Source organism: Tyto alba, unplaced genomic scaffold (genome assembly GCF_018691265.1).
Source record: "Tyto alba isolate M040663 unplaced genomic scaffold, T.alba_DEE_v4.0 Super-Scaffold_7, whole genome shotgun sequence".
Taxonomy (NCBI): Eukaryota; Metazoa; Chordata; class Aves; order Strigiformes; family Tytonidae; genus Tyto; species Tyto alba.
In genome coordinates, this window is record NW_024881328.1 from 27,871,316 (window position 1) to 27,885,993 (window position 14,678).

The 14,678-nt window shown below is 41.5% G+C and overlaps 1 protein-coding gene across 3 annotated transcripts in view; it reads right to left on the reverse strand.

Moving 5' to 3' along the window:
* Positions 1–5,389: 5,389 nt before the first annotated feature.
* PDE1A (phosphodiesterase 1A) overlaps positions 5,390–14,678 on the reverse strand; it is a 227,886-nt gene continuing 218,597 nt past the window's right edge. For 2 of the 3 annotated variants that reach the window (XM_033010956.2, XM_033010954.2), the window contains 2 exons: positions 8,887–9,006; positions 5,390–8,573 (listed from right to left, as the gene is read on the reverse strand). In XM_033010956.2, coding sequence (XP_032866847.1) covers positions 8,930–9,006 — 77 coding nt within the window. In that variant the 3' untranslated portion in view covers positions 5,390–8,573; positions 8,887–8,929. Of the gene's footprint in view, positions 8,574–8,885; positions 9,007–9,643; positions 9,726–14,678 lie in introns of those variants that run through there. The other variant, XM_033010955.2, reaches the window with a different exon arrangement.

Here is a 14,678-nt window from a genome sequence, read left to right on the forward strand (position 1 = left end):
CAAAACAAAAACGTTGGCATTGAGAAGCAATACTCTCCACATAATGAGAAACAAATAAGAACTCAGTATCTGGCACTAACGAACAGCTCAAGCTAACTGTGGAACGAGTATTAATTAGGTTTCCAAAATAGCATCTTTCTGAAAAGCAGCTGAGGTGTAATATTGTTCCTTATTAATCAAAGCAATGGGACAATGTGAACTCTGCAAAAAATAAATGGTTTGCAGATGGCTGTGTGCATCTTTAATAACGACAGAAGAACACAAGTTACAGCTTTAAATGCCAGAGAGCCTTTCTGCATCTTCTCCTTTTCAGAGAGCGATATTTGCAGTTTTCAGGGCAGTGAGGAAAGTGTGTTGGTTTCTTATTACATTTTCCCTGCAGCATAAATTCTGTTGATGTGCTTCCCTAATCATGCTAATTATACTGCCATATGTTGCTCTCATCTTTCTTTTTCTCTCCTAATGGGACATAGATTCTCTCTTTTGAATATGTCATTTGTTTATTACATTTATCAAGGGTTTTAACATTATATGGGACTTTTAATTGCTTTTTTAAACACTCAGCAGATTGAATATTAAAAACAGACATGAAGGTCAATTATAAATAATATTTAAATTGCTTATGCCATTTTTATTCTCTAATTTACTGGAAATATCAACTCTGTAGCCCTGCTCCTGTACCTACTATTTACTTGAGAACACACATATGTTCCCCAGAACAACTCTGGCTGCAGTTACAGTTCTGCCCCCCAAACCATCTTGTGACTAACAGAATAGGGGTCCTTCTTGAACAAGAATGTTAAAATAAAGCTGCATCATGCATCATATTACAGTGCTTGACACAAATATGCTGCCATTCATTCCGGTTGTGAACTACTGGAGTACCCCAAACAATAAAGGTGAATGTTAATATCTGACTGGTTAGAAAAATATAATTGTGTCTCAAAGGAGAGAGGTCTCAAAGAAAAGAAAGCACAATTTCAATAAAATAATTTAAGATGGCTTAAAGTTGAGTAGTGCTTTGTACACTAGACCCTTAGTGTACCCCCCACTGCAGAAAACAATCAGTAAACCTGCTGAATACAGAGAAAGCAAGAGACAACCAATTACCATCCAATTATCAAATTAATTCCTGATATAATGACACTGGCTCTCTTGACTTTCATGGAATTGTATCACAGGTCAATTTGACCCTTTGACTCATTGAAATTGGATGAAGATAATCATATCAGGCTTTATACAAGTAAATAGCAAAAACTTTCATGTTAATTGATGTTTGTTCATGGTAGTTGATACAAGTCCCAAAGTCTTACACAAAAAAAAGTCCTTCTTGCAGGTTCAGGAGTGTTGCTTGTAAGTACATCAGCATTAGGCCCTGTGCAGCAATGAAATAGCTTTGTCTGAACATAAGTGAAAAAACATCAATTCTGCTTAACTGTGTTCTAGCTCTAGTACCATATTGTACCTACCATTTTGACTGCCTTATTTATGTATAGTTTTATATTACTTCAGGTTTACAATAATGATCTACACAGGATATTACAAATGCATAAAACTTACCAGCTTTAAAGTTCTTATATGATGTAATTTGTCTGAGAAGCATATTTGTTTATGACATTTTCTATCCAAGATGGTCTAATTGAAAGTTCTCCAACAGTTCTCCACAAAAAGACTGTAAGCAAAGGATTTGCTTAGGCACAAAGGAAATATTTTGCATCAGAGTTCAACCCAAAGAAGTCAAAATCCCAGTTTTTATAAGAGATATTTCACATTTATAACATTGTGGTTATGACTTGCTTCTTTGTTCCCAGGGGACTACTTAGGCATTCACAGTTTGATAAAACTTCGGAATGTTTGCCTTATAGGGTCTCTGGAGACCCATTAAGTAATTAAATGACCAGGAAAATGAAACTATCTCAGGGAAGTGGCCTAAATGTTTGCATAGGGTGTTTGACAGAGGATACTTTCTTTTCGTCATAGTATTAAATGCCATTTCCACATTTTTCCATACCAGTTTTCAAGGATGTGATTTTTCAAAGCATGATTTAAAAGTGTATGCACTCCCCTCTCAGACAAACGTTTGCCTGCTAAACTACTGTGAATTTAAGTCTCTTTAAGTTGCTACTGAAGAATGTTAGTCATATTTACATTCTCCTCTTTCACATGTAATAACTATATAGTCTGTTAAAAATATACATTTCAGACACTTACCACTGGGGATCTTGATTTATTTGTTAAGTTATTTTGGTCACAGTAGTGGCTTGCTTGACTTCTGGCATCTATACAACAGAAGGTCCTTTGTTCATGTATCTGGGATAGCATCTGAGAAAAAGGAACTGCAAAGAATGTGATAAAAGTAGTTGTCTTGATTTATTTCCATCATGTACCTTGTTAAGATTTGATACATGTCTAGGTCAATGGGATTCTTTCCATTAATTTCCAACTTGAGTAGGAAGGGGCTCTATTTACTCCCTGCTCCACTGAACTTGGATGATTAAATTTACACAACAACACGGAGGTGCCTCTGAAAGTTGTACCTTTCCTGAAGAATTGTTGCTAATATGAACAGTTCCAGTGATTCCACCAATACCAACCAATGGTAAGAATTTGGGGGGATAAAAAAATGTACTATTGTCGTGGTTTAGGCCTGGTTGGCAGCCAACCACAATGCAGCAGCTCTCTCTCCCTTCCCCTCTGGCAATGAGAAGGGACAGAGAGCCAGGCTTGGGGTTCGAGATAGGACTGGGATGGGGAAAAATTTCCCCTTTATGATCACGAGCAAAAGGCAGACTCGTTAGGGGAACAAAAGAAGAACATACATTTATTACAGACACTAACAACACATAACAGAGTAGGACAGTGAGAAGCATTGCCACATCTTGAGAACACCTTCCCCCCACCCCTCCCTTCTTCCCGGGCTCAGTTCTGCTCCCGATATCTCTACCTCCTCCCCCAGTGGCACAGGGGCAGGGAATGGGGGGTGCAGTCAGCGCTGCCACTTTCTTCATCTTCGGTGAGAGGAGTGTCCGGAACTTGTTCCTCCTGCTCCATCGTGGTCCCCCTCTCACAGGAGACAGTCCTCCACAAACTTTCTCTGATATGAATTCCTCCCACGGGCCGCAGCATTCCCCACACTGCTCCGCCATGGGTCACTAACTTCCTCTGACCGGATTCTCTCCCACGGCTGCAGCCCTTCCAGAGCTGCTCTGGCGTGGGACACCCCTGTGTGCTGCAATCCTCCGAGCACTGAATTACAGCAGCGGGGTTACCTTTTCCCATGAGACCCCAGCCTTCTTCGGGCACAGAACCTTGATCAGGCAAGCAGAAGCCACAGGCTGTAAATCAATGTCTGCTCCACCATAGATCTTCATGGGTGGCAGGGGGGTCTGCCCTGCCATTTCACCACAGGATACAGGGGGGTCTCTGCTCTGGCACACCTCCCCCCTCCTTTCTTCCTCCATTCCTCCACTGACCTTGGTGTTCATGCAGCTGCAGCAACTCCTCCTCACAAGTCCCACTGCCCGTCACCATGTCCCTTCTTAAATACGTTATCGCAGAGGTGCAGCTGATTGGCTCAATTTTCCAAACAGAAGTGGAGCTGACTTGGAGCTGGGGGAGCTTCGAGAAGCTTCTCACGGGGGGCCGCCCCGATAGCCCCCTCCCCTGCCACCAAAAAACTCCACCACTCACTCAACCCAGGACATTCCACCCCTCGCCTCTGTGAATCACGTATTTAAGAATTAAGAGATCCAACATTCAGTACAGAATACAGTATACACATCAACATCAGAACAAAGAGAAAGCAAAACCAGACTGAAAGGAACTTCCCCACACCCAAATAAAACATAACTGACAAAATACTGAGACATAATACAGAACATCCACCCATAGTCCCTTCACCACACCTGAAAAAAACTTCCCCACAATTACAACTACAGACATTACAAAGATCATTCCACTAATGGAGTTCAGTCTGTATTTTGCTCATTACCTCTCCCAATTAATATCCTTATCACATCACAACCCTCTGCCCCAAGTTGGGCACCAAAAACTGTCGTGGTTTAGGCCTGGTTGGCAGCCAACCACAATGCAGCAGCTCTCTCTCCCTTCCCCTCTGGCAATGAGAAGGGACAGAGAGCCAGGCTTGGGGTTCGAGATAGGACTGGGATGGGGAAAAATTCCCCTTTATGATCACGAGCAAAAGGCAGACTCGTTAGGGGAACAAAAGAAGAACATACATTTATTACAGACACTAACAACACATAACAGAGTAGGACAGTGAGAAGCATTGCCACATCTTGAGAACACCTTCCCCCCACCCCTCCCTTCTTCCTGGGCTCAGCTCTGCTCCCGATATCTCTACCTCCTCCCCCAGTGGCACAGGGGCAGGGAATGGGGGGTGCAGTCAGCGCTGCCACTTTCTTCATCTTCGGTGAGAGGAGTGTCCGGAACTTGTTCCTCCTGCTCCATCGTGATCCCCCTCTCACAGGAGACAGTCCTCCACAAACTTTCTCTGACATGAATTCCTCCCACGGGCCGCAGCATTCCCCACACTGCTCCGCCATGGGTCACTAACTTCCTCCGACTGGATTCCCTCCCACGGCTGCAGCCCTTCCTGAGCTGCTCTGGCGTGGGACTCCCCCGCATGCTGCAATCCCCCCAGCACTGAATTACAGCAGCGGGGCTACCTTTTCCCACGAGACCCCAGCCTTCTTCAGGCACAGAACTTTGATCAGGCAAGCAGAAGCCACAGGCCGTAAATCAATGTCTGCTCCACCATAGATCTTCATGGGTGGCAGGGGGGGGCCGCCCTGCCGTTTCACCACAGGATACAGGGGGGTCTCTGCTCCGGCACACCTCCCCCCTCCTTTCTTCCTCCGTTCCTCCACTGACCTTGGTGTTCATGCAGCTGCAGCAACTCCTCCTCACAAGTCCCACTGCCCGTCACCACGTCCCTTCTTAAATACGTTATTGCAGAGGTGCAGCTGATTGGCTCAATTTTCCAAACAGAAGTGGAGCTGACGTGGAGCTGGGGGAGCTTCGAGAAGCTTCTCACGGGGGGCCGCCCCGATAGCCCCCTCCCCTGCCACCAAAAAACTCCACCACTCACTCAACCCAGGACAACTATTGGTTATGGTTTTCTTCATTTTAACAGCAAAGGCTAAGGTGGCAAGACTTGATTAAAGGAATTGTTTTCAAGAGTGCTATGAGGATGTGAGTGAGCTTGTACAGCAAACTGACACAGTTATGGAAAGAGTGTGGAGTCACAAGTGGGTGAAAGGGTTGGAAACAACCACTTATGCTCTGTTACTTTTCAAAGACAACCATACACAAATGAACAAACGTGTCAGGAAAGCAAATTTGTAACTAACACTCAGGAGCTTCACGATCCTTGCCCTCAAATCAAATTTATTTGGAATATCATCATAGGAAATACGGACAAATACAGCAGAATAAAAACACGCAGTTGTAGATTGTCTTGTTGAAAATTAAATAAAAAAATACCGGCTAGATCATAACCCATAACAATATTACATAATATATCTGTCAGATATCTCAAGATAAAAATACAAAATAAAATTCTTGAGGGCTAATCTATAGCTACAGCTCCTTAGTGTGCTCAATGCAGGGGTACATGCCCATAATGCTGTGGGAGAGATGCATATACAGACACCATTTCTTATGGCCCCATGCAGTGTTTTGGTAGCGCAGCCTTACAGGTTTCAGAGATAAACTATTGTTCAGGGAGAGGCCCTGTCTAGAAGCCTTTCTGCCATCCAAACATGAATTTCACTCAAGGTCAAAGCCTTAATTAACACATGTTGGCCACATATATCTTCTCCATGAAAGAAGATTTCTCCTCATCCAAACAACACACTAAGCTTTGGGTCATGTCCAGATAAAATCTTGCTAAGAATAAAGGAAGAAAGAAAGAGAATCAGCTGGCATTAAAGAAAAACTAAGGACTCTTTTTCCTGTATTTCAATAATAACTACCACGGTGATTAAAACTGAATACAAATGAGCAAATAGGATTATTTATACACAAATCACATTTCTATATTAATGAGTGAGTTCTGCAGGCAATGAGTGCCTCCCTGTGAAATCAAGAGCTCCTTCTAGTTTCTGCAGTGGGAAATCTTGGTGCCAGCTATAATAGGACACTGAGAGCCCCACAGGATGCTCTGAGTACTCTGCAGAATCTGTTATAATTTCTGCTTGTATTTCCAGGAGAAAATTCTTGCAGAGTACATAAATCACGATGGGGTACAGACACAGAAAGAAAAAGTCAACTTCAACTATGGTAAAAATCTGAAGTTGAAAATACAACAAAAACATTAAATTCTGATTGCTCCAGACTTTCAGTTTCAGTGAATCATAAATTACAATGTTGAAGAACACTCTGCAACAAACAAACAAACACCTAACTGGCCTAGTTTTCAAAGATATCAGTAATCTTTTGTTCTTTTTAAATTTGGTGGGAACTGCAGTTGCTCAACATATCTGAAATAAGGTCCCAAGTTCTCAGATCTTAAACAAGAAGATTTTCCACCGCCACAGCATATGGCAATTTACAATTTAAAAAACTCTGATATGACCATAATGTTTCTTCTCATGTCATAATGACAATAAGAAGCCATACAATGGTTTACATTTTATTATAAAGGAGAAAAAAAAAAAAAAAAAAAAAAGAGTCCAACATTCCAAAAATGGATGCAAAGGTGCACAGAGTGGTCCAGGCTAATAATGATTTGCTCAAACACTAGCAGAGAATATATAAATTCTTAACTCTTAGCAAAAAATATCGATCGCATTATAACATATATGATACAATTTCATTCGTTAACATTTCATTCGTTAACTGCACTGTACAGAAATTTGTCCATGCTAAATACAAGCCCTGGACCAGATACACAAAACAATTTAAATGCACTTTTTACATCCTATATGCACAAACATTTCTTAAGTTAAAACTATGCACACTACTTATGCATAGCGTGTATATGGCTTACATATTCAATGACAGGAATTCCACCTTTTGGCATGCCCCTATCCCAGGGCTCGGAGCTCTTACTGTTCCCAGATCAATTTTGATTGCTCCGCTGTCAGAAAAGAGACAGTCAACAGGTATGGACATGGAAGGGTCCCTCGGTCTAGGGTGATTGGTTTACAACTCCTTCAATCAGGACAAAGCGTGCCCTTGTTGAGGTTGAGCCTGGTGCCTGCTGAGCTCTGGTTAGATCCCTGAAGCAGCAGATAAAGAGCAAGCAGGTCTCAATCGACTGTCTGTCTCTGTGTAGAGGGCAGTGCCACCACCCCCACGAGTCCTCTTCGGAGTGAACCACCACAGCTGATTATATAGACTTTTTGGTCAGTGAGGTAATAACCACAGGGTCCAAAAAGGAGAACTGGTAGTGCAGCAACCCGAGCCACCCAAGTGCCTACAACGCAAAGGGGAGCCTGGACGTTTCCTGGCAGGTCCCAGCAGAGGGAAATGAGGTTGGCTGCAGCTGCGTGGGACACCTGGGAATGCCTGGAGGGGTTATGTACAGCTCGAGGGAAGCGGAGATGAAAATGGAGTCTCTTTCTGGGCACAGTTTGGGCTGGAGGACTCATTCTGAGGCTTCTTGCAGAGGTAACTGCCTGCATGCTCCGTTTTTGCTGCCTCTCAGAGAAAGATGGTCTGGTGTTTTATTTTAATGAAACAAACGCTAGCAAGGATTTTACAGGATCCACCTTGTCACCTCTGCATTTGAGACAAACCGTGATGTAAGGCCTCAGTGTCACTTCCCAGTTCTGAGAAGTGACACAATATTTTGCTGAAGTAATTTTCATATATTCCTGTCACTGTCCCTTCCACCCTACAAAAAGATAAGCACCAGCTTCATGGTAGGGCTGACACCATTGCTGATGTCTTTCAAAACACTATAGGACTGAGAATGTTTCAATATTTAACACTGGATGCTATTTAATTAATTTTAAAGAGGTATTTCAAATACTGATATCTTAAACACCAGTTCTCTCCATATGGCAGCCACCACAGTGGGGAAGAATCATCATCCACGCAGGCTGGTCAGTGTGTCTCTACAACTTCCCTGTACAGTCTACATATTTTTATTTCCAGATATTTTAAGGAAGCAAACAAGTAGGACTTTTATGTTACATGCAGAATGGTTGCATGAACAAGGTTCTATTTCCATTTCCATTGGACACCAGTAGCAGTGACACATAACAGCAATCCTGGGCAGATGATAAATGTCATATTTTCACATGTCTCATGGTTAACTGGAAACGTCTGGTGTCAGTGATGCAATAAAGCGAGGTACAACTTTGGCTGAAAAAATTATTTTGGCTAGTTTAAGAAAGCAGAATAGAAGAGGAAATAGCAACAACAAATACAACTGAAATATTGTGAGTTGTTAATTGCCTTGAGTTACCAGCTCAGGGTTTTACGTTTTACACTTTTGAACATTTTGTCCAATCACTTTCCACAGAAACAGGATGATCCAAGAACAAGTTGACAGATAACAGCCTCTGAGAGCATGGTGTAGGAACAGCTAGAGTTCTTTTCTCCTGCAACAGAGGTCAAATGAAAATTCATAAACAATAGATTTTTAATACTACTATTTTCACTATTTAATATACATGAATTGACTATGTTTTATTGCATGATCATGTAGACTGACATTAAGGATTCAGAGATGTGAAAGCATATTTTTTCTCTACTTTAGACTGAATGGCTTTTAAGGGAACATAGAAAGTGGGGTGTACCATGTCCCCATTTCAAAATTTTGTAATAAAACCACAACCGGAATAGATAATAGCACTAAGTGAGTCTTTACACTATAAAAATCTCTCCATAATATGGAATAAATGGCAAAATTACCTGTCCTGCCTGAAATGTCAGAAGCTTTTAAGAAATATCAAATCTAGTTTTGTATCAGTGCTTCTTTCTGCTCAGTGGCTTTTACTATATCTTCTGACTTCTTACAGTGTTTAGGCTCACCTGGAAGATAAAACAAATGTGATTTGGAACCTGAGTGAGGAAGGTAACCAAGATATGAAACTTTGCACAGCCCTAGACAGACAGGAACTTTTTCCTTATGACATTTTTAAAGTTAAAATGAGGTTTCAGTCACTAGTTTCTTTAATTGCTTTCTTACCAGAGTAAGCATTAATGAATTAATCATTATGGTTTATCCATAAGGCAAAAGATAGAATGGAAGCAATAGATCACAGCATGAAACAAATATGAAGATGTTTACATGAGTAAGTGTTAATAAAGTAGGTTTGGTTTTGGTCTATTTTATCTTTCAACCTACTGAAAGTCAAAATTCACCCTCTGCAGAATAGTGCTGTTTAAATCCTCTTTAATGTAGGCTTTCAAACTGGGAGTAAACGTCTCTCAGATAATGAAAGAAGACAGTGTCAAGTTCTAAGAATTCAATTAATTCAATCAGATAGGAGCAATGATACCAAGTGACACAAGCAGCTTTCAAACTAAGTGATACAACATGAATTTCAAACCGACAATCATAATATTAAGCTGTTGCTTAAACTGTTCCTTCAGTAACTTTGAAGGTGTACAGGTAAGGAAATTATAAACTGAGATAGTAGGAATGGGGAGTATGTAGCAAACTTACAGTGTTATTTACTAACTATATAGTAACTTCTCAGTTTTAACCAGGTGATTGAGTGATCCCACCATTGATTAATCATGCTGACCTGAAAATGCAAAAAGGGAAAAGCACAGAAGTCTCAAAAGTGAAGATGATGAGCTGGGAGAAGCATAAAAGTTATAAAAATAAAAATACAGGCTGGGGAAGACTTTTTGAAAGCCTGAAAACAAAGGTACAAGCAGAGGAAAGGAGAAGCGGATGATGTGTGATCTGAAAGGAAAATTGAAAGATGGTGAGTTGAAGAGGCTCACAGTTTAGAAAAGAGAAGGGGAAGAGAGAAAAGGGAGCTCATGAGAGTGAAAATAGGAAAGAAGAAAATTAATAGCTATGAATTCACCATGGCTTCACTATAAACAAGTAGGAATTCCTACTGATTTTACCTTTGTTTCACTGCCATGAATGGTGGCAGAGTGGGTGCTGCCCACTCTGTAATGTGGCCACCAGCAGATGGGTCATACTCCCCCAAGTAGTATTCTTCACCATCCCTCTTATTTTACATAAATTTAGTGTAGGTAGAATATAGACAACCAGTTCTGCAAAGGCTTTTAAAGTCTCAAAATTGGTTTCACATAAATTAGAAGAAGAATACCTCCAGATCTTTCAGCATGCAGTTGTTTTTGGAGGGATTTAGCAAAACTTTTACTATTATTCATAAAAACAAAAAAGGGGGTGGAGACAGGTACAAAAGTAAAATCTATTGATCTAAATATTTAAATCTTGTATTTGACATATAGTGGTTAGTAGTTTTAGGAGCAGGATAGGGGTGGTTTGTGGAAGCCTCAAAACAAAAACTTTCTATGTTTAAATTTCATAAAAACTAAACATTAGCTTCTAAACAGTAGCTAGCTTTCTTCCTGTCAATGCAGCAGGTTTTTTATGTGATACACTCTGCCCTACGAATGGTTGCTAGTGGCTGTTATAATTCCTATCTTTTTTATAAACACATCTTTTGCTCTTTCAGTGTAACCTTCCCTCCCTCCTCATCCCACACACAAAGATGGATGCCTTCCCTTAGTACCAGGACCCCGAGTTACTGCTGCTCTGTTTAGCCACAGAGTGAGCACAGGGCTGCTATTGCAGCACGCACCGCAGCAACTGGTGCCTGCCATGCAAGGGGTCCCGCACGCGGCTGAGCACCACAGGGCCACGGTGGCACTGTGGTGTCAACCATCACCAGCATTTGCATGGCACGGGTGATGCCTTGATGCCATTTGCTTTACCATAAATCAAAGCGGCACAGTGTTGATGTGGATCTGTCCACTGCTGTTTAACCTGGTTATCCTCCAGAAGCTTTCAGTTACTAACTGCTGATGATGTTGAATGTGACTGAGTACTCTACTGTCATATAGAGTGAAGTTACTGATAATCTGTTTTATCACAGATTTATTATCTCCTTTACATTTTGATATTAAGGATTAATGTGGCTATCATCATAAGTGAAAAGTTAAAAGTGTGCCACTTAGCATTTATAAATCATTGAAACATGGAGTTGTTTAATTAAACATAAGCAGTTTTTTAAATTAATGTTCTAATTAATAAATCACTCAGGAGAAAAGTAAAATCATCACTTAAAAAAAAATAGCACCTTATAATAGTACCACTTAATCTTGTAACATTCAGTTAAATGAAAGTGAGATGATGGAAAGGACAAAGCTATTACAGAGAAAAACGACATTCAGTCACAACCGGAGTTCTTAGAATAGCAATCCTTCAGTTCTCCCTTTGCACTGACCAGAACACCAGGCAGAGCTAATTCTGTTAATAAAAAGCAATAGTCTACAAGAACTACACCTAGAAAGAGACGTGATACAAGAAGAGGAAAACAGTCCCTTTTTCCTTTTTTTAATGAGTTATCTCCACATCAGTACATCCAAACATTCAGTGACAGTTCCCAATAATGCAGATAGATCATCTTCCCATTTACCTCATCTCTCTTATAATTTAATCGCCTACTCACAGAAAATCAAACAGTATTCTGCTTTTTATAAAGGTCAGAACAATGACAACTAACATATGAAATTTCAATCTGAATAACTATGTCGTTTTTCTTCTGACTTTCCATCTCATTCTCCCAGCCCCAGTGCCTTCAGGCACTTACTTCGCCCCAGGAGTCAGCAAGCACTCTGGACATCGTTTTAGCCTTCTACCCCCCATCCTCAATACAGAAAGTACAGAGGTAAAAAAATCCAGCATGAAGAATGGTAATAATGTTCTGTTAGAATGTACAGTGCTTCTTTGAATACTCACACAACACTAATTTGGGAAGCAGGGAAAAAATGTAAGGTCATGTGTATGCTACCTTCTGCTTGCTTGAAGTGACATTCCATTGAAAACCATAGATTCACAGAATCACAGGACGGTTTGGGTCGGAAGGGACCTTAAAGATCATCCAGTTCCAACCCCCCTGCCATGGGCAGGGACACCTTCCACCAGACCAGGTTGCTCAAAGCCCCGTCCAACCTGGCCTTGAACCCTTCCAGGGAGGGGGCAGCCACAGCTTCTCTGGGCACCCTGGGCCAGTGTCTCACCACCCTCACAGTAAAGAGTTTCTTCCTTACATCTAATCTAAATCTACCCTCTTTCAGTTTAAAACCATTCCTCCCTCATCCTATCCCTACACTCTCTGATGAAGTGTCCCCCCCACCCCTACTTTCCTGTACCCCCTTTAGGTACTGGAAGGCCACTATAAGGTTTCCCTGGAGTCATCTTTGTGGTCTCCTCTGGACCCGCTCGAGCTGGTCCATGTCCTTGTGTTGATGGCCCCAGAGCTGGACACAGCGCTGCAGGTGGGGTCTCACAAGAGCAGAGCAGAGGGGGAGAATCCCCTCCCTTGACCCACTGGCCACACTTCTCTTGATGCAGTCCAAGACATGGTTGGCTTTCTGGGCTGTGAGTGCCCATTGCTGGCTCATAGTCAGTTTTCCATCCACTAACACCCCCAAGTCCTTCTCCACAGGGCTGGTCTCAATCCACTCATTGCCCAGCCTGTATTTGTGCTTGGGATCACCCTGACCCATGTGCAGGACCTTGCACTTGGCCTTGTCAAACTTCATGAGGTTTGCACAGTCCCACCTCTCCAGCCTGCCCAGGTCCCTCTGGATGGCATCCCTTCCCTCCTGCGTGTTGACTGCACCACACAGCTTGGTGTCATCACCAAACTTGCTGATGGTGTGCTTGATCTCACTGTCTGTGTCACCAACAAAGATGTTAAACAGCGCCGGTCCCAGCACCAACTGCTGAGGAATGCCACTCATCATCACTCTCCACTTGGGTCAGAAAATATCTGACCTTGGTTAAAAGAGTCCTGTCTGGATCTGCTGGCCATCAACAGAGGTGCAAAAGTGAAAAGTGAGGATGCTACCTGTGCCATGTCTCCCTTCTGTGCCAAGTGCTATTGCATCATACACAACACACTCACCCTTGACCATCTCAGACATCGCTTATACAGAGAAAAAGGAGGGGGGAGTGAGAAAACAGACTGCTGTGCTATTTGTAGTTATGAGGCTTCTACATACACTGTAGGAATGAAACTCTTGCAAAAACACTAATATTAAGTATCTACATTTAGACAACAACAGTTTAATGGATCCCCTCCATTTAGAAAGATATTAAATCATTTCACCAATGTGAAAGAGAATTGTGAAACATTTTAGCCTGAGTTTTCCCTTTGCAGACTATTCCAGTACTAAATGCCTGCATTGTCTTTCTTTTCAGTTATCTTTAACAAGGTGGCACAATCTCTGCAGAGGTACTTAAAACTGCAGCTGAAACCAAATATTAATTAATTTTGTCCCAAAGAGCCAGGACCTGAGACTCACTGTGTGTTTGTAGTAAGTCTGCTGCCCTAGCCCCTGTGTGTTACAGTGATGTAAATACCTGCAGTATACTTTTTTAATTGTCAGGCACAGAAAAAAAACACTATAAATGCCATTTATTTATATCATCTATGACATGGTTAAGAAATATATATTAGGTCTCCTCTGTGTTTTATTAGAAGCCCAAAGTTGTGTGAAAGGATCAGCTGACTTCAAATTTAGGTAATATATAGGTAGATTTCTCACTACATAGTAACATGGCCAGTCTGTCCTTCAGAAAGAAAGTTTTAAGAACATGATTCTGTAAATCATTTCAAGAGACCATAAAATATTCTAAACATTTTTCTATGTCATTTAAATATTGGAAAAATAGGGAAAATGAAAGAATGAAATGTTACTAAATTTAAAATATAATCAAACTACTTAATGACATAAAATCAGAAAGTAAATGATATCGTGACTGATCAATAAACCCCTACAACGGAAGAAGGCTCAATGGAGATGGGCAAGGGTGATGCGCACATCAAGCTCAGGACATAATGCAAGGGGTGAATGACCAGAGCTGTTGCAAAGAAAGCTGACAATCTGAACACAAAGGGGAGTGGAGGGTGGCCTTTGGTTTAGATAAGCACTTATGTCACTTGAGTAGATCCACTAACTATATCACAGTTGTGGGGATTAAGCAGTGGTGTAAATGTTTGCCCTTGCGTTCATTAGAAGAGTGTGACTGTCTCCCCGAGTTAGCCAGATCAGCATGGAGGGAGTGAATTCATGGCTCAGTCCAATATAGAATATAAAAACTAAACAACTAGCAAAAGAATTTTGAAGAGAGCAACAGGCTTGAGCTGGCTTCAACCTGTGTATGCCTCACTGGTGACTGGGGACACCCAGCGTCGTGATGCTGAGCATATTCTAGAGACTGGTAATGGGACTCGCATCAGCACTGTGATTGAGCTGTGTATTGCAATTGCTCTATTTTCCGGAGAGTAACTTATATTTGTAGTGTGCTTTCAGTATATTTTATACCACACTGTTAAATCAGAAATCCCATGTATCATCAACTATCTTCAAATAGGTACATCTGATATTAAACATTACATCCTTCACATGTGGAATATCTAAAAGAACATGGTCAGAGAGTATTGGACTCCGATACTGATATGCTACAGAAACCAAGCAAAACA